The sequence below is a fragment of the Gekko japonicus genome, unplaced genomic scaffold (genome assembly GCF_001447785.1).
Source record: "Gekko japonicus isolate JY-2015 unplaced genomic scaffold, Gekko_japonicus_V1.1 scaffold1186, whole genome shotgun sequence".
Lineage (NCBI taxonomy): Eukaryota > Metazoa > Chordata > Lepidosauria > Squamata > Gekkonidae > Gekko > Gekko japonicus.
Genome location: NW_015164221.1, coordinates 8,387 through 34,202, shown reverse-complemented (window position 1 = coordinate 34,202; position 25,816 = coordinate 8,387). Strand labels below are relative to the sequence as shown.

At 45.9% G+C, this 25,816-nt stretch overlaps 1 protein-coding gene and 1 long non-coding RNA gene across 2 annotated transcripts; both read left to right on the top strand.

The window, feature by feature from the left end:
- Positions 1–876: 876 nt before the first annotated feature.
- On the top strand, positions 877–4,055 carry LOC107108135 (serpin B3-like). Its single transcript, XM_015408536.1, has 3 exons — positions 877–1,047; positions 1,907–2,068; positions 3,488–4,055. The coding sequence occupies exons 1-3, from the start codon at positions 892–894 to the stop codon at positions 3,896–3,898; spliced, it is 729 nt and encodes a 242-aa protein (XP_015264022.1). The 5' UTR covers positions 877–891; the 3' UTR covers positions 3,899–4,055.
- A 9,624-nt stretch (positions 4,056–13,679) lies between these two features.
- LOC107108136 lies at positions 13,680–25,421 on the top strand. The gene is made up of 3 exons (XR_001482422.1): positions 13,680–13,824; positions 20,406–20,529; positions 24,795–25,421. It is a non-coding gene; the product is annotated as an uncharacterized LOC107108136 (long non-coding RNA).
- Positions 25,422–25,816: the final 395 nt, after the last annotated feature.

The following is a 25,816-nucleotide window of genomic DNA, read 5'->3' as shown; positions in this document are numbered from 1 at the left end:
TAGCGGTTTTAGGTTACCTCCTCTAAACATATCTCCCAACCTATAGTAGCCTTTGGATCTTAACAGATGCCACCATTTGTTTTCTCTTATTTCGCTATACATGGACTCTAGCGGCGCCCACCTTGAGTTTCTCCTTAACCATATCGTCTGCCACTTACTCCAAGATTCTAATGCTGAGTATCTGGGGCCTTTAATTGATTTGAGGTCTTTTGTAACTTTGGAGAATATTCCAAAACGTCCTGTGTTGTTGTTGATCTCGTTCTCAAATCTGACCCATTTCTGCCCATTGCCTTCACCTATCTCTAATAACGACTTTATTTGGAAAGCTTCATAATAGCTATTCAACTCGGGGACTCCCCAACCCAACTCCGTTTTGTGGCCATGTACCAATCTTTTTTGAATTCTACATTTTTGCTGCCAAATATCCACTCTCTAATCACTCTATTCCATTGTTCTAGCCTTTTACTATGAATTCCTAATGGTATCGACTGAAATAGATATATTAATTTAGGGACCCAGAACATTTTTACAGTCATTATTCTAGCAGATATGCCTAAAGTTTTATTTTTCAACTTTCCCATTTCATTCTCTATTTTCCTCCATATCATGTTGTAGTTAGCGTCCGGAATTCTATCGATCTTCTTTTGTAACACTATACCTAAGTATTTGAACTTTTTCGTGCCCATTCCAATACTTGTAATTTTGTTTATTGCATTTTTCCCCTCTTGATTCACGTTGAGATACATGATTTCTGATTTAGCTATGTTGACCCTTAGACCTGAGCAGCCTTCAAAGTCCTCTAGTATAATAGAGAATGTGCATCTTTGTCACAAAACCTTCAAGCAAGGTTCAGAGTCTTAGCTCCCAGCACCCAATTCCTGAATTGTATCTATGTCATTTAAAGGTAAAGTCAAACATCTACTTCACGGGGACAGCTTTAACTGTGAAGCTGATCTTCTGCTGGTGAACGCCCTCTACTTCAAAGGACAATGGGAAGTGGAATTTGACAAAGAACTCACCAAAGATGAGCCATTCTACTTCAATGAGGTAGGTTCCAGAAACATCCCTCTAGTCCACTCTTCCTCTTGATTTAAATGTTCTGAAGACCAAAGAGACCATTGAGAAATCAGCTCAGTATCTCCACTGTGACCTCCAAGCATATTTTGGAAGTGGTGGCAGTTTCACTGTTTCCAGTGGGATCCTTAAGAGCTATCCAGGGACAACACAGTGGACATAGGTGCTCAGAGGTGCTTTGATGCAATCATAAAAACTGAACTCTTCACCAACTTCTTGGAATAACTAGCCCTGCTAGGCTCTCCTGTTTTGAACATGTCATGAATCAAAGGATGGCAGGAGAATTTGAAAACTGCCTTGCTGGGTCAAACCAATGTTCCGTCTATATCAGCACTGGGCTCCGATCCTATCCACCTTTTGGCTCAGACTGAATTAGTTCCCACTCTCACTCCATCCTGCATGGCTCTTTGTCTATGTGAGTGCCAAAATTACTAGCATAGCCTTTTGGGGGTTATTGAACGAGGCCCCTCTTTCCACATTCAGCAACAGGAAGTCTGGAAGGAGCTAATTGCCTGCCTTCAGTGAGAAACTAGATGCCCCAAGGACCACCTAGATGCCCAATGCAGGACCAGCCTAAAGCATCTCCGGGAAATAGTAGTCCAGCCTCTTCTTGAAAGCTGTCAGTGAAGGGGAGCTAACCACCTCCCTGGGCAGCTGAGTTATGATAAATTATTGTGCAGTAGCTTGGAGGTTTGATGCTTCAGCACCTTCCAGAAGCCGTTGCCCATATAATGAGTCTTATCACCACAAAAATAGGCGGTGCTAATACATTTTTTTGGCATGCATTTTAAACCAAACAAATGATCTGATAAGGGTTCCATCTTTCCCCCAGATTAAATGTACAAATGTACCGATGATGCAGCGGAAAGGCCAGTTCAACACAGGCAAGATTGAGGGCTCTGAGGTGCAGGTACTTGAGATCCCGTACAAAAACAACACTCTGAGTCTGTTCATATTGCTACCTAAAGACTGCACGATTGAGTCTCTTCAGCAGGTAAAGTTCTTATTCCTATGGTGTTTTCCCACTACAAAGTTCTTGGGGTAAATCCCAGATAGTTGTTAACAGTTTCTGTATTACAGCTCCCTTTCCAGTCTGGTTCTAGACTGTTTCACCTCCACCAGTTGTCCCACCAATGCCTTTCTATGCCATTTCCCCCTGGAATCACTCTCACTGCACCAGTTCACAGGGAAATAATGGGGCTCACAGGGATTATGGGTTTAACCACCTCATTTGTGGTTAAACCCATAATTTTGTGATCCTTTGTGGGGTCATGAGGCATGTTTTGACGGGTTATAAGCAATACTCCCTCTAAGCCGTGGGGTCTTGTGAGCAAAAATCCTACTTTGTGAGCTACTGGCATTAAAGCTGTGAGCGAGCAATTTGGCTACTGCATAAATTAGTTTGCTCTGGAGCCATCCTTCCTGAGCTGAGACAAAAATGTGTGAGCCAGAGGCTAAAAAAACTGTGAGCTAGCTGGTTATAAGTAGCACTGGTTATAAGTATGTTGCCAATAAGACTAAATAGAACTCTTGTGGTGCCTTAAAGACTAATTCCCCCCCCCTTCAATATAAGCTATTGTGACACAAATATACAGTTGTTCTACCATGTCTGCCAATTAGAGTTACAAACATATGGACTGTGAAATATTTACATGATTTTTTAAAAAATCACTAGGCACAAATGTAGAAATATACTATGTACACAATGTGCAAATATTTAGAATGCTAGATGGTAGTTGGATGCCCTTATATCAATTGTTGTCAAATGTATGACTTGAGAGCCAGGGTGGTGTAACAGTCAAGAGCAGTGGACTCTAATCTGGAGAACTGGGTTTGATTCCCCATTTCTCCACATGGAGCCTGCTGGGTGACCTTGGGCCAGTCACAGTTCTCTCAGAACTCTCTCAGCTCCACTACCTCACAAGGTGCCAGTTTTGGGGAGGGGAAGGGAATGCAATGGTAAGCTGCTTTGAGACTTCTGCTGCTGCTGCTGCTTTTCTTATTTTTTTTAACCTCATAGTGATTAGGGATCCCAAGTCCCCCTGGGGGGCGGGGAAACCCCCGCCCCAGAGGCCCATTCCCCGGCGCTGCCGGATTGAGCCCCGGGGGGAACTCCTCCCCGATGTGCACGTCACCCGGAAGTGACGCGGGCACGCTGGGCATGCTGGGGGTGGGGCCACGGCCATACAAGGGAAAACTCTATGGTTTTCCCTTGTGTGGTCGTGGCCCCGCCCCCAGCGTGCCCGGCGTCATAACGTCACTTCCTGGTAACGTGTGTGCGGCGAGCGCTCCGGGATCCACCCAGGAGTCCCCCGCTGCCAAGGTAAGTTCTACTTGGCGACCCTAATAGTGATGCCTGAATCTGGTTTCTTGATGTTCACCATATTGTATCTCTTTCTCTTTGCAACTGAAGCTGGAAGATGAATTGACCCATGAGAAACTTCTGAACTGGGGCTGTCTTCTGAAGCCGCAGGAGGTACATGTGGCCATCCCCAAGTTCAGCATGGAGAAAACCATTGAGGCGAACACCTATTACCTACCACATCTGACTGATCCCGACAAAGCCGACCTGTCTGGAGCAACAGACACCAGAGGTGCAGTTCTGACTCACCTTTTCCATGATGCTTTCCTAGAGATTGATGAAGAGGGTGGGAAGGAACCGGAGAAGTTCCCTTCTTCCAAGGACAGACACCTAGCACGTCGTGCACCTCTTCGCTTAGTGGCTAATCGTCCTTTTGTATACTATGTTATACACAAAAGCACACAGAGCCTTCTTGCCTTTGGTAGATTCACTAAACCAGTTGAAAGGAAAGATTCTGATTAACAGAACCAGAGATCTTTAGCCCCCAGTATGGAAAAAACAACAACCCAAACCCTACAGAATTGGCTATAGGGTTATTGGATTGAACTTCCCCACACCCAGGGCTTTTTTTGTAGAAAAAGCCCAGCAGGAACTCATTAGCATAACAGGCCACACCCAACAGCTGAAACTCATTAGCATAACAGGCCACACCCTGCCACCACAACTCATTAGCATATTAGGGCGCAGCCCCGTGTTGCCAAAAGTGTGATCATCCAGCCACACCCACCTTTTGCTTCTTATTCTGTTTACCTTACTTGTTGTCAAAACCCAGGGCCTTTTCTTGGAGCAGGGACTCCTTTGCATGTTAGGCCACACACCCCTACTGTAGCCAATCCTAATGAGTTCCTGCTGTTGGGTGTGGCCTATTATGCTAATGAGTTCCTGCTGGGTGTGGCCAACTCGGGAGCCAGCCGGAACTCCGTTCCTGTGCGTTCCTGCCCAAAAATAGCCCTGCCCGCACCTGTGTTCTGGTTCCATTGATAATATTTTGGAAACCCACTTCATGCTGATCTTTGATGCTGCTTTATATAATGCTTTAGTGAGCAGAAGGCAACAGGAAGGAAAATGACAGTACCAATATGGTGGGGAAACAGTACAAAATCTGTATTTTTAGGCTAGGGTTTTCATTTATCACAGCGTTCAAAACCTACTAGATCCTCTTCTGGAATACAAAAATAATAATCTGTTACTCTTAAAAGTGTATTCTCTGCATTGCCCTCCTAACAGAACTAATAGCTTCAGTCTTATTGGTGAAGACCTTCGGAAAAGTTGGTGGAGGATCTGCTTTCATTTTAAGACGATGGTACCTGTCTGTTAGATAAGAATAGATGTGGTTTCTTCTCTGTCCCTGCTTCTCATTTGGTAACTTCTGTCTGAAGCTTGAAACTTGCAACGTTGACTGTATCATTTGGCTTATAAAAGCATCCCAATGAAACACAGTTGTTTTCTTGTCTATGTGGAATGAGAGAAATATTATTTGTAAACATTTGTAAACATGCCCAAACTATAACTACAAAGCATAGTCCACCCTCCTTGTCCCCTGGAAAACAAATGCAGGGTCGAAGCCTGAAATACAGTTGTAGCTGGGCATTTAAACAAAAAAAAAATCCACTGGAAACACCCTTTGCCTCACACTCCCTAGGGGGGAAATCTGTCACTGATCAGGAAAGAGCAAAAGTCCAGTAGCACCTAAAGGACTAACAAAATATGTGGCAGGGTATGAGCTTTTGTGAGTCACTGCTAGAGATGTAAAATTTCCGAAAATTTTGAAGTTCGGAAAAAACCCGTTTTTTCCCCATTTTTTTCCCGAGAAAAAACGGAAATTTTCAGAAAAATTGAAAAAATGCTACATTAGCATTTCTTTTGTCTTTTCTAGATTGAAAGTCATTCTGTTACTTTAGGAACATAAAATATGACTATGGACATTTTTACTTGGCATGAAATTATCACAACTAGCATATTAAAAATAGTGTATCCAAACAATTATTACAAACAGAATACCCTCCCACATGCAAAACCAAAACTGAACCTTTTTATTTTCTTCTGACAATAGCACCTCCTAAAGGAAGAAATGCATCTTGTTCTTGCACTGGAGAGTTCAGTTTGTAAACCTAGGACTTGCTTGTCCTCAGTGCACAGAAATTAGATCAATCTGATACCATATACATATATATTTTAGAAATGATTTGGAAAATATTTGAACACCTTGTCTTAAAATATTTTATTCATCATGTTAAAATAAAATGTTCCATAATCATTTTTTTCTTTTGTTTTCTTTTTTCAATTTTTCCAATTTTTCGGAAAAAAACAAAAAAGCTTCAGGAAAAAAAACGGAAAAAACCTATTTTTTTTTCCTGAATTTTTCCAGTTTTTTTCCCCGGGACTTCACATCTTTAGTCACTGCTCACCTGAAGACATGAGCAGTGACTCACGAAAGCTCATCCCCTGCCACGTATTTTGTTATTCTTGAAGGTGCTACTGGATTCTTGCTCTTTTCTACTGCCACAGACAGACTAACATGGCTGCCCGTCTGGATTGATCCGGAAATCACCATATTACCACAAAATAATATTTACTAGAATAGGGATCCACAACATGGTGCCTGTGGGGGTCTGCCAATGCCTTTTCTGGGACCTGCCAAGTGTTGGAAGTGGGCAAGGCCCGGTAGAGCTTTTGCCCAGCCTGATTGACTATTGAAGATTTGATTAATTGTGCAGTTTTTTGTTTGCTTTGGTAGCTTCTGTCACCACAGCACAAGGATCTTCACTGTGTGACTGAAATTAAGCTGCAGCAATCCCTTTGTGGCTGTCTCTGTCTCCTGTGGCAGCCATTTTGTGGCTGCACCCATCATGCAGTGTAAGAATTCCAAAGCCCCCCCCCCGGCTCAAAAAGGTTGGGAACCCCTTCCTTAAAGGGTCTGATAGGATAAATCAAGCAGCAATCCAACTATTAATGGTTCGATTTTTCCCCTCAGAGATATATAAGAAGTACTGTGTAAGAAGCTATGACATATCTTATATACACATGTTGTTGTTGTTGTTCAGTCACACAGTCGAGTCCGACTCTTCATGACCCCATGGACCTCCTGTCTTCTGCCGTGCTCCGGAGTTTGCTTAATTTCATGTTCATTGCATCGGTAACACTGTCTAGCCATCTCATCCTTTGCCATCCCCTTCTTCTGTTACCTTCAATCTTTCCCAGCATCAGGGTCTTCTCCAGTGAGGGCTCTCTTCTCATTGGGTGGCCAAAGTATTTGAACTTCAGTTTCAGTATCTGGCCTTACAGGGAATAGTCAGGGTTGATTTCTTTTAGGATTGACTGATGTGTATACACACATATGCACACATAATTACACATATTAAGCAGATTGGGTTGTTTGATCCTCTGTTTATGGAAACAGCTTTGAATGATATGGAAAAGTAGTATATAAATATTTTAAATAACCATAGTGGCTGGTTGATTGACTGTTGAGATTAATGACTGACCAGATACTGGGTGGGTACAGTTTTTTAAAAAAAAATCAGAGTGATTAAATTTTTGCTCAAAATATTACATCTCCATTTTGATAACAAGGTGACAATCAAAAAATACTGGGCGAAGGGAACATAAGTTTCAAATGCTGAAAAAAAACCCAAGAATGTAAAATGATCAAACGTTCAGTCCAATTCCGCAATTTCCCACAACCCTGGGAGGAGGATTGGTGCACATACAGAGTGCAGCTAGATACAAAGATTCTTTCATGGGGTGGGTACCTTCACATGTGTGGAGAGGCATCTGACCAAAGAGTGATTAACACTTGGAATTCACTGCCACAGGAAGTGGTGGCGGCTACAAGCATGGACGGCTTCAAAAGGGAATTAGATAAGCATATGGAGCAGAGGTCCATCAGTGGCTATTAGCCACAAGGGATAGATAGGGGCTCTGGGGCAAGGGATGCTCTGTCTTCTTGGTGCTTGGGGGGGGTCAACAGTGGGAGGGCTTCTAATGTCCTGGCCCCACTGGTGGACCTCCTGATGGCACTGGTGTTTCTGGCCACTGTGTGATACAGAGTGTTGGACTGGATGGGCCTTTGGCCTGATCCAACATTGGCATCTCTTATGTTCTTATGTTCTTATGACCAAATTGGGTTTATTGGCAGAAATATTCTAAGAAACTAAAGAAACGAATACTGACTATGATTTTCATAAAGGTCCATTTGGATGTTACTTCAGCATGTGGGAGCCACTGCAATGTATCTCCTTTCTGTACTACTCATATAATATTGAAATCTCTAGGTAATATTCCCCAATAATGTTTCTCACACCAAAGTACCTTGCCTCTATCCTCCTCTCCACCAAGTTGGTTCTGCAACAACTGCCTGCCTGCCTTCCGGGAAGTACAAGCAAAATATTTGCCCCATCTACTGCAGTGAAGGGAGAAATGTATCTTCTGTCTCTATCCCCCTTCAAGTCCACAGTGTCTGCCCTGGCAGGCAAGCAGGCAGACAGACATAGGGTTGGATCCAGCTAGCTTCTTCACGTTATCTCTCCCAGTTCTCACCAGAGCTCCTATCCCACATGGGTTTTGACATGCAGGTCTCATGCTCCCCAGAACAGACTTTTTTTGGTAGTCAAAGGGGACCCCACTTTCTGTTTCCACCACCAAAATGCTGATTGGACCCAACCCATAGAACACAGACGAGAATGGAACAGCAAACAAACGGGAGCCTGGACTGCTTATGTAAAATTAAGAAAGGTCTTCCTGAGTTTCAGAGACATTGGGATGTTTTGCAGGAAGTGGAAATGTTCTCGCCTACTGAGACACCAGTGTGCCATGAAAACACAGAGGCAGCTTTATTGATTATGTAACTCGCCCTAGAAACAAGCATGGGCTACACTCAAACACTCACACTGATACAATCACCCACATTTGCACACACTCAAATGGCTGGCCAGGCTCTTTCAGGTTGATCCATCAAGAAAGAGCTTCAAAGGGGTCTCTTTACCAATTTCAATATAAATCCAATGGGAGACAAATAGCTGGCCAAACCTTCTGGTGCTGATAGATCAGGAGAGATCTTCAGTGGATGTTTTCCCAGAGGTTTCTGCCCTGTCTCAAGTGTCTTTAGATTTTATGGTCCACTCTTATTTCTCCTCACCTTTGCTGGCCTGTGAAGGCGTTATGACAGACCTCTGCTTCTTCTTCACTGTGAGGCAGATTTTCCTGCCAACACACTGTTCCCCACTCAGCAGCCTCTTAGTAGTGTATTTTAATAATAGAATTATAATTTTCTGTGGGTCCCATCCAGTGATAGAAAAGTCATTTGGCTTTTGCCTAGACCAGAGATTTATTGTAGCTAAGCAGGAGCCCTCTTATACATTCCTTTGTAAATGGCACTTGACACAAAGTTCAAACAAGAAAGTTGATTTTTATTGAATAGGCACAGTTGGGTTAGGAATAGGCAGGGGGTGAGAAACTGAGGTAAATTTTGTTGTTTATACAAATTATAATAATATTTTGGAAAGGAAAGAGACTATAGTTGAAGCTTATTTTCATAGAGAACTGTGAGAGGTTTGTTTGTCTTGGACATTTCTTCCAGCAACAATGCATTTTTATAAAGTTTCATATAACTATCTTAATTTCCTGAAAGTTAGTACTTTCTTCCTGTATCTAAATACTTCCCTTGTAGGATTACAACATTCCATTTTTGACTCTTGAGGAATCTCAGATCGTTTCCTTTTTCACAAAGACCAGGGTTGCCTTCTGAGTTGAACCCACTGAATAACTGAGTAAGAAATATCCTCTTCTTTCTAGAAGCAATAATCCTTTTCTGTTTAGCTAGGCTTGCAGTTGTCAACCTCCTGTCCAGCCTCTTCTGCCAAACCTAAACCCCAGTTTCTGGAGACTGTGAATAAATGGAATTCAGCTAGGTGTGACATTTAGGGCAATTTCTCACTAGAGCTGCCTCGCAGCACAGCCGCCGTTTGCCTCGACACAAACATGTCAATTTCACACCCGAAGCTGCGGTGCTGCATTTTGACTTGCAGGTTCGCCTGATTTCCTCCGCAGTTTCGTGATCCTGGTTTTTGAGGATCACGAAACTGCGGAGGAAATCGGGCAAAGCCGCGGGTCAAATGCAGCCCCGCAGCCTCGGGTGTGAAATTGACATGTTTGTGTCGAGGCAAACAGCGGCTGCGCTGCGAGGCAGCTCTAGTGAGAAATCGCTCTTAGACTTTAAATTCTGATCTCTGAACTTTTCCTCAAATGTGATGGTACACGGCGAGGGCAAGGAGTTGTGCCCCTTCACTTCTCAAGTCAACTTGTCCGTTTCCCCTCAGACTGACACACACACTTCTCCGGGCTAGCAACTGCCAAGCCAAAGTCCAGATGATGACTGACTCCCTCTGACAAGACTGACAAGACTTTAGAAAGCTCTCCTCAGCTGGCACTGACCAATCTGAGAGAAGGGGGGGTGCATGCAGGCGGCAGCCTGTCAATCAAGCTGTGCTTTACAGTGGGGCATTAACTTCTAATCTCCCAGATATCGGAATCTGGTGCGCTGAGCATCCTGGTTTTGGAGGGCAGTTTGTCATACGGGTCTTGCCAAGTACGGCCATCTTGGGACTCATCAGTCCAGGTTCTGTGGCTCAGGCTGCGGTCACGTGCACCAGTTGGAGCAGAGGAGAAGCGAGGCTACCTCCCCCAGAGGAATTTGACATGCAGTTGCGAGATCACACAGCCCTCTCAAGCTGTGGGCTCAGCCCGTCCCTGTGTGATCAGAGGCAACTGCGGGTGAGGCAGGGTTTGTTTTGCTGTTTGTTTTCCATGCGCTTAAATGAGGAACGGCACCTCCGCACTGAGGGCTCCCTATGGAGTATGCGATGATGTGCAGACTGCGAAGGGGTTGGAAAAAATTGCACCGAGACGGTATGGCACGATCAGACCATCCCGATGGCATGAGAGCATGCTTGCGTGATCAGACAGGGGAAGGTCCATCCGTAGCCCGTTGGAACCGACTGGAGCCATACTTTCCCCAGTGTCTTTTAACTCCACTTCTGTGGCAGAGCAGTATGGGTTGCTGACAACTGTGGGATGCTTCCCAGATGTTGCTGCCTGATTACGCCCTTTAGATCTGTAATGTATCCAGTCCAGACAAGTCCAGAGACAAAAGTCGAGCTTTGCTCCAAGAGACAATGGACTATGTGGATCCTAGCCCACTCCAATCAGGGGGCTAGGTTCCTGGCCGAGAGCCTATGGGACTCTCGGCCACTGTAAATAACCTATAGGGAAGTAGGGGTGTGTTTTGGGTGGCGGTTTCTCGGGAGATATAAGCCAGCCTGCGAGCCGGCCAAAGTTGTCTTGTTCCGGATAGAATAAAGTGCGCTTTGTGGAAATCACTCTCCGTTTGCATACTTTTCAAGATCCATCAGGCATTCGCAGCTATGTCGGATCTAAAGGCCCGTGTGATCGCAGCCTCAGTGGGGTGGGACCTGCCTCATGGCCTGATGTCTTAATGGTCTGCCAGAGAATCCAATTTAAGTAAAGGGCAAGCCTAACAGAACCAATGTCAATCCAGAGAACCCAAGGCAAACTAATGGAAGCAAGGGACCACCAATGCAAGACTAAGTGAACCAATGCCAAACCAGAGGATCCAAGCCAAACCAAACTGGCAAGCCAGTACCAGGACCTAGCAAGAAGGCACTGACACAGACACACTGCACAACTGGAGGTGTGTGTGTGGGGGAACAGTCACGGGAGCCTTAAAATGCCAGTCCCAAATGTTTCTGTATATTCCAAATATTTCCGGGATTTTTCAAGCCCCCTTTACTGGGATCCCCAAAAACCTGTAATACCATCTGGGCACCTGAATATATCCAAAAAGGTATGCCCAATAAGGTATTTTTCAGATGGAGGGGAAGGCTGCATGGTATAGCCTGATCTTCTCAGATCCCGGAATATTTTAATAACTGAGTTCCATGTATGCTTTTATTGTTGAAACCTATCTTGAGGGCCTTCATGATCAATAGTAAAGGTAAATGTTCCCTTGCTCGAAAGCCAGTCGAATCCGACTCTAGGGTTGCGGTGCTCATCTCCGTTTCCAAGCCGAAGAGCCAGCGCTGTCCAAAGACGTTTCCGTGGTCATGTGGCTGGCATGACTAAACACCAAGGCGCATGGAACGCTGTTCCCTTCCCACCGAAGTGGTACCTGTTAATCTACTTGCAATTTCTTGCTTTCGAACTGCTAGGTTGGCAGGAGCTGGAACTAGAGACGGGAGCTCACTCCGTCATGCGGCACCCGGGTCTCGAACTGCTGAACTACCGACCTTCCACAGCCTGCAGTTCAGCGTCTTAACCACTTGAGCCACCGCAGCTCCTCATGATCAATAAGTTGAGGTATAAATGCTAAATAGATGATTATGTCTCATGGGGCTGGATTCCATGATCTTTAGATGCAATTACTGTATTTCCCGCATTTCCCTCCTTTCAGCAGTCCTTTCCAATCCTGCATGGTTAAATGGCCAACAGGCAAAATCTCTCTCTCTCTCTCTCCTGTTGGTGGAGCTACCCTGACAGAAAGGTTCCACCCCCTTCCTCCTCCCCCATCGCAGCATCACAACCTGTAACTCCATGCAGGTCCTCATAACCCTGGGAATAATATTTCCCACGGCCAGAAAGAGCTACTTGGGGGAGGGGGGGATCACAGAAAAGATCTGCAATCATCTGCACCTTCTGATGGAATTCAACCAATGGTGTTTATTTCCAAGTCATCACATGGGGCTGTGGCTTCTAATGGACGACCAGCGGAAAGCCTCAGTGGTGACACATTGAAAGGACACAACATTAGCATGTGTTTTCAATGTGCATCTGATCTATGTAATTTGCTGCAAAGATCTCATTATGCAAAGTAACCTAAATCAAGACAGTACTTGCACAGAGATGCAAGTCAAAACAACACCAGCGGGGCTGGACAGAGCTGTCTCTATAGCTCGGTAGGATCTAGAACAGAACTGTCAGAAGCACCAAAGGGCATCTTGCAAGAAAAGGTCACACTTCTGATCTTTTTTAAAAAGTTGTATTAGTTTATATATAGAAAGGGAAAAAAGGGGAAAGAAATATATCTTTGAAAATAATTTTTCAAATGCATCTTGTTCTAAGCTATAGAGACAGCTCTGTCCAGCTGTTTATATATATATATATAATTTTTTTTTTGACATTCTGCATGCAAATCTTCTCCTAAATAGTTTCACAACTATTATAGCCATCTTTTTATTGTTCTTCATTTAGTCTTAGTTTCTTAGTACTTATGTTTTAACCAGTCATAGAACGCCCTCCATGGTCCCATAAATTCTTCTTCCATTTTTCCTTTTAGTATATTTGTCAATCTGTCTGTTTCAGCACATTCCATAATCTTCGTTATCAACTCATTGAGCGTTGGGATTTTCAATGTCCTCCATGTCGTTGCGAATAAGATTCTGGCTGCTGTTGTAACATTTAAAATAAAATATCTATGGTTCTTATCTAAGTCATCTGCTAGACAGTTTAACAGGAATATTTCTGGTTTAAAAACTATTGTAATATTCAACACTGATTGTGAGAGAGTATGTACTCCAATCCAGTATTTATGAACCTTTTTACATGTCCACCACGTATGATAGTATGATCCAACATGATTATTACATTTCCAGCATGTGTTACTCAAGTTTTTATACATTTTAGTTAACCTATCTGGGGTTAGGTGCCAACTATAGAACATTTTATACAAATTTTCTTTAAATGAAACAGATTTAGTCAACTTGATATTCACATTCCATATTTTACTCCATTGTGACAAATCTATGTTATAACCTACATTTTGCATCCATTTAATCATACACATCCTGCATTTTCAATTGCATCAGCATACCATACATTTTCTTAATAAGTTTCTCACTCGAAGTATATAATAATTTTTCAAGTGCATCTTGTTCTAAATAAAATCCACCAGTCTGTTTATCCTTACTATATCTAGATTCCACTTGTACTCTAGTCCACCAATCTAAATCTATTTCCCTTTTCACACTCTTTGAAGCATAGATGATTTGGGTGTCTTTGCCAACTGGGATTTTAATTAGCAAATCTGCAGGAGCCTAATTCAATCATGCCACCCTTTGCTTGGAGGCTGTGTGGGTGTCACCATTTCATTTTGGCTCTCGGGTGCTTCTATTGCAACCCTGAAGCTGAATAATCCAGAGGTGTCCTGCCAGTTTCAGCTGGATGGCTCTGGCGTTGGTGTATCAAAGAGAGCGACTATCCTGTGGAGTGCGGGTGAAGTCACCGTCTGTGGACACCAGGGTTCCATACTGAGCTGCCTGGCCCTGGCTTTCTCCTTAATGGATCATGATGGAACAAAGCAACTGAGATTAGGAAAGGTAGGAGTCACATGTCATTTGTTTTGAGACCTGCAAAATTGCGGTGTAGTGCTGATGGATCTTTGACACCTTCCACTGACTAATAAGCCCTCTCAATTGTCAGCACAGGCACTTCTTTGTAATACACAGAGGCTTTTCCTTCCAAAGAACAGTCTGAAGTAGGATTACATTTTGAATGGGACCTGGTTTGCAGTGTATCCCAGATTCCCAGGCTCAGTTTTTAAGGAGAAGGAATGTGTCTCTTAATGCAGTTTGATTTATAATTTATGTTTGTACCACTTTACCTCATCCAGTTATTTTTTTGCCATTTTTTTTTAAAAATGTAGGGTCTAACTAAGGGATATTTATGGGTGGGAATAGATTTTTTTTCATCATCATAGAAAGAGGGTTACCTTTTCAGGTTTCAATGGGAGGAAGGCAGAGAGATTTCGGTGCTTTTATGTATTTATGGGTGGGAGGGTGGGTTTCATAGTAAGGGTCAAAGGCCTGTTCTAGGATCTACACAGAAGCAAATTACAACAACAACAAAAAGCATGTTAAGAGCATTTCTAATAGTTACTTTCTTTTTCTCACGAGAACCAGAGATTTATTTATTTTTTTGCCATGAAGTCACAGCTGATTTATGGCAACCCCTAATAGTTTTTAAGGCAATAGATGTTCAGAGGCGGTTTTGCAATTGCTTGGCTCCCCTTTTACGACCCCTGGAATTCCTTGGCGGTCTCCCATCCAAATACTAACCAAGGATGACCCTGCTTATCTTCTGGGATCTGACAAGATAGGGCTACCCTGGGCCACCCGGGTTGGGGCAAGAAATAATTACACATTTGGAAATGGGGATTGTGGGGAATAGGGCTGCCTTTAATCATCCCTAAATAAGAGATTGGGAATCCTGCAAACTGAGCTCTCGATGGGTTTTTTCTTCAAATCTGGGGTGTGCAGAGCCCCAATTTTCATAAGGACTGTAGCACAAAGGGAAGGGTCCCCCCCCATTTCCTTGATTGGAAGAGGCCCTGTGAAGTCGCTGTTGAGGCGGGCATGCAGGTACTGATGCAGGCATTTATATGTTTGCCCCCACAAGATAAAAAAGCTGACCCAAGGGATAAAAATGGCATGTTACACAAAAATGGCATTATTTCTCCTCTCCCCGTTGTGCTGTGGTCACAGTCAGAACTGCCCCCTGTTGGGGGAATTAAGAGCCCAGGAGCTTTTCCTAGGAATCCCATCCCCACCCAGCTCAACAAGGGGGGGGGTTGAAACTGGCAGGAACCCCATAGTTTGTGTGTGAGAGAGGAAAGAACCTGTCCCAAAGTTAAAACCATTTATTGAAAGAAAACCATACTGCACAAATTTTCAAGCAAGTGGCAATTTCAGCATTCTTCTTACAGAAGGGGACAGACAAACCAACCCATAAACAAATAGTGCACTTATTATTCATGTAGGAATCATTATCTGTTTAGGAATGCATTCCAGCCGCTCTGGCAAGACCTAACCGCAGTGTTGGCAGAGGGCCCTTAGTGTTTCAAGCACTGGTTTTAAATACCTTTAGAATCCAGATTAGCTGTCAATCCAGAAATCGGATGGTCCTGATGAAACCCAGACCCTTCCCATTTCTGACCAGAAGACTCTGACCAGAGTCATTGTACTACTAGGTTAAAAACACCCTCCCTGTCAAGGCAGGCGCTTGGAGCCACAGGTCTGCATATCTAGATGTTTTGGCTTCGAGGCTGGAACTCAGAAATGTAAACTGTTCTCATAGACAAGGCCGGCTCTCTCACTAGGCCTACTAGTATCTGGCCTAGGGCGCAGTCCTCCCAGGGGCACAGCGAGGCCCCTGCTGTCGCCACCTGCCTGCCTGCCCACCTCCAGCATGATTTTCTGAGCACCCACAATGCACCCCTTCTTCCCACCGGCTTGCTTAGCCTCCGCCGCAGCATCACCATCAGGACGGAGGAGAAGAGGGGTGGGGGGCGGGTGGGCAAGGAAGCGAGGAAGGAGGAAGGCGCGCTCCTCTGGGGACTCTGTGCCCCTGCTGCTTTGCCCACCCGCCCGCCCACTCAGTCTCTCCACTCAGGACGGTGCCTGGGCAGCATTCGAAGGTGGCGGCCTCCGGCCAGCTGGCCTGACGGGCTTCTCCCCGCCGGGAAGAAGGCTGTCTGGAGCTCCCGCAGGACAGCAATTGCCCTTAACCAGGACACCAAGCATCACCCCTGCGCCAAACCAGGGTCTGCCGGAGAGGGCGGAGGAGGAGGGCTTGGCGGGTGCACCGTCTGGAGGAGGAGGAGGGGGAAAGGCCACCGGGGTGAGTCCCAGCTGGCTTCCCTGGGCCATGGAGAATAGAGACTTGTTGTGGTGGGGACGGAGGTTTTCCCCAGAGCCGGGGACCAAGGGACGGGGTTCACTCCCAGCTGGCCGGCCCCTGGGCTAAGCGGTGCAGGACTAACTGCAGTCCGGACCTGCCCCCCCACGGAGTCCAGAGCTGGCCCTGCAGAGCTGCCGAGATTGATGGGAGGAGATGAGGCCGGCCACCATGGCCCTCCAGGCCCGCCCCCCACATTGGGACCCGGCAGAGCCCGGGGTGGAGCACTCTCCCCTCTCCCCCCCAGTGGATGAAAGAGCTGCCACCACCTCCTGGCTCCATAGTTGAAGCCCCCACCAGTCCTGTCACCCGGCGGGAAGGCCACCTGACTGGGCCTGACCTGGGCAGGGGCGAAGCTAGCTTGTGATGCATGGTGCTCCCCTTTCGGGCATGTTTCTGGGAGGTCTGTAGGCCCCACCGGGAGGTTGGCATTGCCTGGGGGTGCCACAAGCTGGCCTCGCCTAGGGCGCAGAAACACCTCGGGCTGGCCCTGCTCTTAGAGCAGAATGCAGGCTGCATTGTCAGGCTGAAGAGCCTCCTGCAAAGCCTTATGGGAGAGAACCAAACAGAGAGGCCCAAGACAATTCAGGCTGCTGTACAGAACTGCCCCATCTTTCTTATAATTCTGCCAAACCCACCCCCCACCCCCATGCCTGACGTTTAAATGGAGAAAAAATCTGAGAGCCATGTTCTGGGAACTCCTAGCACCTCATCTGGTTTAGTTTTATTGGTATCAACCTAAGTCACAGAAGTATTTTGTTATATTTCTTTACAATGATGTAATTATTGGTAGGAGATAGTTAAGACTGCAGTATGAGAAAGAAAGTAAGACAGATACCTCTCTATTCCAACATTTCAACCACTTGAAGCCTCAAGAAGTTAGGCAGAAGTTATGTGGAGTAAGAAAACTGGGCTTATTTATTTATTTATTTGACTTTTACCCCGCCCTCCCACCGAGGCGGCTCAGGACGGCTTACATAAAACCAAAAAAAAGTGTGCAATAAAAATACATATACAAAAATACATAATTTCATTTCAATATACATACAATTTAAAACCATTTATATCTCGTTGGCGGCCCATTGTAGTAAAGTGCATCCAAGACACCTTCCATGGTGAGCCACTTTAAATAACTTCAACTGGCAGATCGGCACAGGCTCTGCCGATGAGGAGATTAAATGCCTGCCAGAAAAGCTCCTTTTTCACGGCCCTGCAGAACTGCTCGAGGTCCCGCAGGGCCCTGATCTCACCAGGGAGCTCATTCCAGTAAGTTGGTGCCACCAGGGAGAATGCCCTGGTTGATGTCAACCCACCTGGGGAGGCCCATCAGCAGCCTGGCTGCTGCTCTATATGTTCTATACAATTGTGCTGGGTGTGAGCTTGCAGATGCAATCGTGGCTGCACAGAACTCCCTCTTTGCAGCCTTGACTGCCACCTCATAGGATCTCATAAACGTCCTATAGGATGCTCTTGTTTCCTTGTCACGAGCACACCGCCACTGTCTCTCTAGCTGTCTGAGCCATCACTTCATCAGCCTCAGCTCCTGGGTATACCAAGGAGCCAGCCTTGCGCGAGGGCGCAGAGGGCATCTGGGAGCGATCTCATCGATGGCTGCAGAGAGTTGGCCATGCCAGTCCTTGACTAGCTCATCTAATGAGCTTCCAGGGGGCAATGGATCCCAAAGAGCCATCTGAAGTTGCAGAGAGTCCATCTGGCTCCGTGGGTGAGCTAAAATATGCTCGCTGCCCAAACAGGGTTGGGGTGACACATTCACTCGGGCCCTCAGGGCATGGTGGTCCAACCATGGAACTGCCATCACAGTAATCCAGTCCACTGTAACCCCCGCCGCGAAGATCAGATCAACCGTGTGACCAGCCTGGTGAGTGGGAGCCATTACGTATTGGAAGAGTCCTAGCGCCGCCATGGACGATGCCAGGTCCACGACCTGCGAGGAAGCTGCATCATCAGCATGAACACTGAAGTCACCCAAGACGATCAGCCTAGGGTGCTCCGATGCCCAGCCCGACACGGCCTCCACCAGAGATGACAGGCTATCGGCTGGTCCATTCGGCGGTTGATACACCAGTCAAACAGCCAAACTCTCCCCGGCTTCCCACATGAAGCCAGCACACTCAATGCCTGTGAGCCTCGTCACTGGGAGCGCCCTGAAGGAGTAACCCTCCTGAATGAATAGAGCCACTCCTTCCCCCTGCCCCATAGTCCGAGATTGGTGGAGGACCGAGAACCTGTGAAGAGCTAGCTCGGAGAGAGCAACTGTCTCCCCATCTCGAACCCAGGTCTTGGTCACGCATGCCAGATCCATGTCTTGCCCCAGTATGAAGTCATGAAGGACTGAGGTCATTGCACAACACCAATGTCGGAGTGGGGTTTTTAATCCTTGCCCCACTACCTGCCCCCTTTGGGATGGGATGCAGGCTGGAAGGTGGCCGAGCTTCTCTGTTTCTCTACCCCCTTCCCTTCCATCTCTGCCTGGTCCCACTGCTATACCTCCCCCTCCCCAGGAGCACTGGAATTCCCTGCCCAGCCATCACTGCACCTGATAGTCTTTGCTAGCCACACTCGGCTCGAGCCTCAGACTGTCCGGCTCAGTTGGCTGATATCAGAGTTCCGCTGTGTGCTGCTACTATTAGAGGAAAGTTACCCTGTTTGGTTGACTGCCACCCGTTCCTAATTTAGATTCCAGTCACATCATTGGGTTTACTCTAATGCTTCCCTTACAGCCCATACACTTTAGTCTAATAGCCTATAGTTATCTTTTCCTATATTTCTCTTTTCTGTATTTCCTATCCCTTTTACTTCAGCCGGTAAATTACATAAAGGCCAACAAGTTAATAGCAAATTCACTTGAACCTAAACTAATCCCTTATTAATCAATTTACAGTCAAATCAATTAAATAGTCAATCACATGTATAGGGCAGTTAATGCAACACAATCAGTTAATTCATTACATGAAACCCCAATTGATTAATTAGAACTATCAACCAGCTGTTCAATTAGACCCACAATTAGTTGGAAAAAATTGACAAATTAACCCCCAATTAATTGGACAGAATCAATCAATTAATCAATCAAACCCACCTTTGATTAGAAAAAAAATCCCTCTATTAAACCAGCCCCCCTAATTAATTGGCAAAAATATCACAATTAACAATAAACTACCCCCAATTAATAAGTCTAAGGAACCTAACTTCCCTATAAATTTATAAGTAGCCAGTTACTATTAATGGTTTGTCTATGTGTGGCAGTAGCAGTCCGATTCTATTCAATCTTCCTTGGGCCTGTTCATCCTCGGAGGGTCTGGGTGGATTGTCCTTTGCGCTGGGCCTTACGTCCCCCACCCAGTGACGCCCAATTATGCCTGCGGCTCTTTCTCACTTCTTCAGGCTGGTTGAAAACAGTTCCAAGACCCCCATTCTTCGTTGTTCTAGCTCACTGATGGTTATAAATAACTCCACTCACCACCCGCTTGTCCCACTCCTCCTGCTGCAGTTGACTGAAGAAGCCCCGTAAAGCTGGAATCCCTCTGTGCACAGAGGTGTTTTCTCCATTTCATGACAACAGCAAGGGGCTTGACTATTTGCGTGAATGAACTATCACACATCTAACAGAGAAGGTCTGCTTCACTCAGTTGAAGTCACATACAGCTAAGATGGACAATAGCTGAGTGATGAGCATGCATGTATGTAGCAGTCCTTTTTTTGTTGTTGTTCAGTCGCACAGTCGAGTCCGACTCTTCGCGACCCCATGGACGAGCTCTCTCCAGGCCTTCCGGTCTTCTGCCGTCCTCTGAAGTTGGCTCAACTTCATGTTCGTTGCATCGATGACACTGTCTAACCATCTCATCCTTTGCCGTCCCCGTCTTCTTTGACCTTCAATCTTTCCAAGCATCAGGGTCTTCTCCAGTGAGTGCTCCCTTCTCATTTGGTGGCCAAAGTATTTGAGCTTCAGTTTCATTATCTGGCCTTCCAGGGAACAGTCAGGGTTGATTTCTTTGAGGATTGACTGATTTGTTCTTCTTGCAGTCCAAGGGACTCTCAAGAGTCTCCTCCAGCACCATAGTTCAAAAGAATCTATTCTTCGGCGCTCGGCCTTCCTTATGTGTCCTTTTTAGCCTAGGATAAAAGACAAGAAACCACAGGGATTTATATAGTCAAATATAATAAGCAGTAACAATCTAACAGTCAAGATTCCCTTCTATTTCAGGCTCTTCATCTCAATGAAACTAACAAACATCTGAGCTGAGGAACTGGAAACAACTCGGAAGGAACAGCAAGAGTGGATGACTTGGAGACCGGACAAAAAATCTAGTTCCCAACGCAGCTACATGGTGTGTAAAGGAAATTTGTTTCTGAACAGGGTGACTCTTTTCCTTACTATTGTATCTTGTGTGGTTCCCGTTCTCAGCATTCTTACTCTGTCACAGGCCTGTAGCCTTCGTAGGAGTTTTGTCCAAGTAAAAAGTGGTTGGGTCACTTGTTTTGCTATAAAAATGTTAAAAGTTGTAAGTCTGTTTAGGAGTGCCCTGTAAGTCAGCTGTTTAGCTCTAAGCCACGGCTCACATTTTTAGTTTGTGGTTGGGTGGCAAATAAATGTTAAGTGTATTTCAGCTTCGAATCTGTTGATGGCTGGAGAATGTTGGCCTTATTGGGGGGCGGGGGATCATACAGCATTAGTAAAATAATTCTTTTTGTTAGGGCACAACTTGTACACATGTTTTTAAGTCACCATTTACCCCTATGGTCCAATTTTCACCAGTGTTGACCAACACTCCCTCTAAGCTGTGGAGTATTGTGAGCAGAAATTCTACTTTGGGACGTGCTAGCATTAAAGTTGTGAGCGAGTGATTTGGCTACTGCATAAATTAGTTTGCTCTGGAGCCCTCCTTCCTGAGCGAAGGCAAAAATCTGTGAGCTGGAGGCTAAAAAACTGTGAGCTAGCTCACACTAACTCAGCTTAGAGGGAACACTGCTCACCAGGATCCTAGTTTACCGATGAACTCCTATCGTTAAGCTCATCCCTGAGTTAAAAAATAAAATAAAAGGACAACGTTTTAATGTTTGAAAGTGCTGCGGAGGTTTAGTTCTTTGGAGGTTTAAAAGAGGATCAGAGAGGAGGCAAACTGCAGCATCCCCAGTGCAAAAAACAAACAAACAAAAAGGATTTCAGCGCTACGTGCAAAAAAAGGTGAGGGGGAGAACATATGTTACAATCAGAAGTAGATTCGGGGGGATCGCGGGGGATCGCAGTTCCCCCGGGTGAGGTGTGGGGGGCGGGGCACACGACGAAGCCCCGCCCCTTGCTTCCGGTCACCCCGCTTCCGGCCCTCATTCAGCCAGGAGGAGGCAGGAGAAGAGGGAGGGTAAGTTGCTTCCTCCCCGCCTCCCCCCACCCCTGCCTGCCTGGGGACAGGGAGGGCCTTGGCGGGGCTTCCTCGCACTCCCGTCGGCCTTGCAGGTCCACCGCCGGGCCCCTGATGTCAGGGGGTGTGGCATATGCTAATGAGTTATGCTAATGAGTTCCCCTAGCTCTTTTTCTACGAAACTACCCCTGGTTACGATCAAGCATGCCGCAATGTACCAAGCTTTGCAAAAGCCCTGAAAAACGCAGGTTCTGTTACATAAATAAAGCTCAGTCTTTTCAAACACCACGGAGGACAGGGAAACTTCCATTCCTGGGTACCCTGGAGGCGTTGGCGGGGGGGGGAAGCACCAAATCCAGCTCAGAGTATTAGTTTGGGGAAATAACTGAAAGTGTGGCTGGGTGGTAAGGACAAATTGATTCCCCTCCCTGAATGCGATTGGGCAACTGTGTAAATTAAAAAAAATGGAGCCCCCCCCGCCCAGACATCACAAGCGATGTCCCCACCACAATTGAGAAAAACTCTTTTTTTTCTTAGTAGCTGCAGAATGAATCCACCAGAGGAAAAAAGAAATACACTGGAGAAAAAAATAATAATATGAGGACTGCAGGCACAGAAATTCGAAGTCAAGCTTGAACTCTTGATGGCTCAGATTCTTTGCAGTCAATTACAGTAAACTGTGTGTACAGAGAGGGCCATTGCCTTTTAAAGGGGCTTCTCCCTCTCTGTTACTGGCCTTTTAACTACTTGCTAATTCTAATTGAGGAATTCCTGTTGGCACTGTTTAATTAGTTATTTCCTGTTCCCTGCTGGGGGAGCTCTTTCACAGCTTGTCCTTTTAAAAACATTTTCCATGATCACAATTGCACAGTTTCAATAATGATAATTGCACCGGCTGCAAAGAGGAAACTAGGAATTAAAGGGGTCATTGACAAGGAAGCAATAAATGGTTAATTACAGTGCCAGTTCAATCATTCCATTGCTGGAGTGAACCAGAATGAAAGAAAGAAGGAAGGAAGGAAGAGGTAAATATTAAACACATAATTTAAATTATCAGGTTAAAATTAAAATAGGTACAGAGTCTCTGCCTATTTAACTAAGCACTGGATTAACAGCCATTTGTTGTTGTTCAGTCGCACAGTCGAGTCCAACTCTTTGCGACCCCATGGACCACATCACGCCAGGCCTTCCTGTCTCCCGCCATCCTCTGAAGTTGGCTCAATTTCATGTTCGTTGCATCTATGACACTGTCTAACCATCTCATCCTTTGCTGTCCCCTTCTTCTTTGACCTTCAGTCTTTCCCAGCATCATGGTCTTCTCCAGTGAGTGCTCCCTTCTCATTGGGTGGCCAAAGTATTTGAGCTTCAGTTTCATTATCTGGCCTTCCAGGGAACAGTCAGGGTTGATTACTTTTAGGATTTTCATTTCCAGGCAGCAATGCCCCCACCCAGTGGGCTAGAGATGACAGACGTGCAACGAGTCTCCAGCTGACTCCCTCCTTCTACCAAAGGGAGATTGCCCCACTTTTTCCTTCTGACCCCATAATCCTCAATTTCTGGAACACTTGGAATCCCTCCTTTTGGCCTGGCTTCATCTGCTGGCCTCCCTCTGACTGCCCCATGGGCCAGTCTCTCAGAACTCCCACCACTGCTATCAAAAGGAAATTGCCCCCCTTTCCTTACAACCCTGTGATCCTCAGCTTCCAGGCCTCCTGGGGTCGCCCTTTTTGCCCTGGTCTCATCTGCCAACCTCCCTCTGACTGCTCCATGGGCCAGTTTCCTGGAACTCCCACCGCTTCTGGGAAAAGCTGATCACCTTCCCTTTTATCCCCCAAGCCTTGGGTCTCCACCTCCTCTCCTGCATCACCACTGCCACCATGCACCCCTCCTCTCCCTCATCTCCTTCCACCCCCAACCTGTGCTATTTCACATTTTTCTCTGCGCCCCCAGGTCCCAAAAGGGTCACTTTTGTTTGGTGTTTGGACGGCTACTCTTGGAGTTTCCAGGGCTGCAGAAGTCCCGCAGAAGTCCACCCCTATTGTTCTGATGATTAATTAATTAGTATAGCACAAGCCACAGACACGAACCTCATAAACCTCTGTAAAAACCATGGAAGTTTGTGGGAGGTTCATTGTAGGCGCGATCGCACAACCCTCAGCTCATGAACCGTACTTAGGGTGACTTTCATGACGAATTTAGGTTTGTGCCCATCCCTAGTAGGGAAGCCAGCCTTCAGGTGCAACCTAGGGATTCCCCCCAGAATCACAGCTGACCTCCGGACTACAGAGATCAGTTTCCATAGAGAAAATGGATGCTTTGGAGGCGTGACTCTACGGCATTGTGCAGGCTAAGTTTCCATCCCTGTTATAGTGGTACTCAGCTACTTTTAGTATTCCATCCCTTCCCCAGCATTTTCAGATCTCATCAGCCTATGTTTTTAGGATTATGAGGGAATACCTCATAATTTTGGAGTGGAGTCTGAGGAGGGTGGGGTTTGTGGAGGGGAGTGACTCTGTCAGGTCAAATACCATTGAGTCCACTTTCCAAAGCAGCCATTTTCTCGGAATGAACTGATCTTGCCTACACTTATAACCTTGTTATTTTTGTACGTGAGTGATATTACGGTTCTCCCTGTGTTCTACGGTCCTGTCGAACTGCGTTATTTTGTCTTACTAGGTTTGGTGTAGTGTAGGACTCTAATCTGGGAGAACCGGGTTTGATTCCCTGACTCCTCCACTTGCACCTGCTGATGTGACCTTGGGTCAGTCACAAGCTCTGGCACAGCTGTCCTTGAAAAAGAGCAGTTTGTGTCAGAGTTCTCTCAGCCCCGCCCACCTCACAGGGTGTCTGTTGTGGGGAGGGGAAGGGAAAGGAGCTTGTAAGCCGCTCTGAGACTCCAAGTGAAGGGCGGGGTATAAATCCATCCTCCTCCTCCTCCTCCTCCTCCTCCTCCTCCTCTTCTTCTTCTTCTTCTTCTTCTTCTTCTTCTTCTTCTTCTTCTTCTTCTTCTTCTTCTTCTTCTTCTTCTTCTTCTTCTTCTTGATTCAGATGTTATCATACCTTGTAATCTGCTCACTGATTACCTGAAGTTACTTTGTAATCCATGTACTGATTCTTTGAAAAGGGTTTTTAAAAAAATACTTTTAATCCACTGTGAGTCCCAGTGAGAAAGGTGTATGAATAATGATGATATTGATGATGTTTTAATAAGACATTGTTTTTATTGTCCGCAGCTATGTGTGAAACACAGAATGGAATCGTCCCACTTTCAATCTCTGGAAAAGATGGCAGACAAACAAAGACCAATATAGGTCAATCAGCAGCAGAAACCATTCATCAGGGTGACGTTGAGGAAGGTGATTCCTCTTACTTCATTCCCTGGAGGAAGCACCTCCTGGAAACTGAAGAACCTGAGAATTTAATGCAGGAACCGTCATCTCCAGAGGAGAAATTGTCCCTAAATCAAGCTACTCCATCTGAAAACCAGGGAGGCCAGCCTGTAAATGAAAATATGCCAGTAACCGAGGGAAATTTACCAACATGTTTTGCTAACGTAGGACCGGCTGCAGAAGATACTAGTACCCCAGTGTGTGAAGTCCACCATAGAGTGGAAGACGTAGATCCCAATGTGCAGGTGTTCAGGGAAAGCTTTGGCATTTTAAAAGAATGTTGTGACAACATGTGTATGAGTATGTTGAACTTGCAAGTTGTCTTGGAAGCTCTTATTACTATTTTAAGAGAGTAGGGGAAACAGTGTATCTGGCCTGATCTGTAGGAATGGTAGCAACAGTAGGGAATATATTAAACATTTATTTGTTTTACTTCAGTTATATGGTACTTTTCTCCCAAATGGGAACCCAGGCCCCGGTCACACGGAGCATTAGGCACACTAGAGAGATGGAAGATAGGTGGATTTTCTGGGCGGGATCTCACCGCCACATCTGGGAAGCGTAGAGCTCCCGTGGCGCACTCGAGGCTTCCCGCCGAAGATGCGGGGTAAAAAACTAGTACCTCGGAGGTACTAGTTTCTGGAAACCGCGGGGCAAGGGCGGGCATCTGATCGCATTTCCGGTGGTAGTTCCGGCGCCCGCCCATGTCCCCTCGCAAAAAGGTTTTTTCCCTCAAAAGTCTCCACGGATGCGCACAAGCACCCAACGGAGCATGCACACATTTCAGGGTTTTTTAAAAAAAACACAACCCCGTTTGCCGCGCCGCTCTGCTTCTTTGCCGCGTCTGTGATCGGCACCTCCCCCCT

What these genes read in the sequence shown, in the direction of transcription:
- LOC107108135 (XM_015408536.1), top strand. Translation starts at nt 892, where the DNA reads ATGTCATTTAAAGGTAAAGTCAAACATCTACTTCACGGGGACAGCTTT. An exon ending in AGCCATTCTACTTCAATGAG is followed by an intron (nt 1,048 to 1,906) that starts GTAGGTTCCAGA and finishes TCTTTCCCCCAG; the next exon opens with ATTAAATGTACAAATGTACC. An exon ending in CGATTGAGTCTCTTCAGCAG is followed by an intron (nt 2,069 to 3,487) that starts GTAAAGTTCTTA and finishes TTGCAACTGAAG; the next exon opens with CTGGAAGATGAATTGACCCA.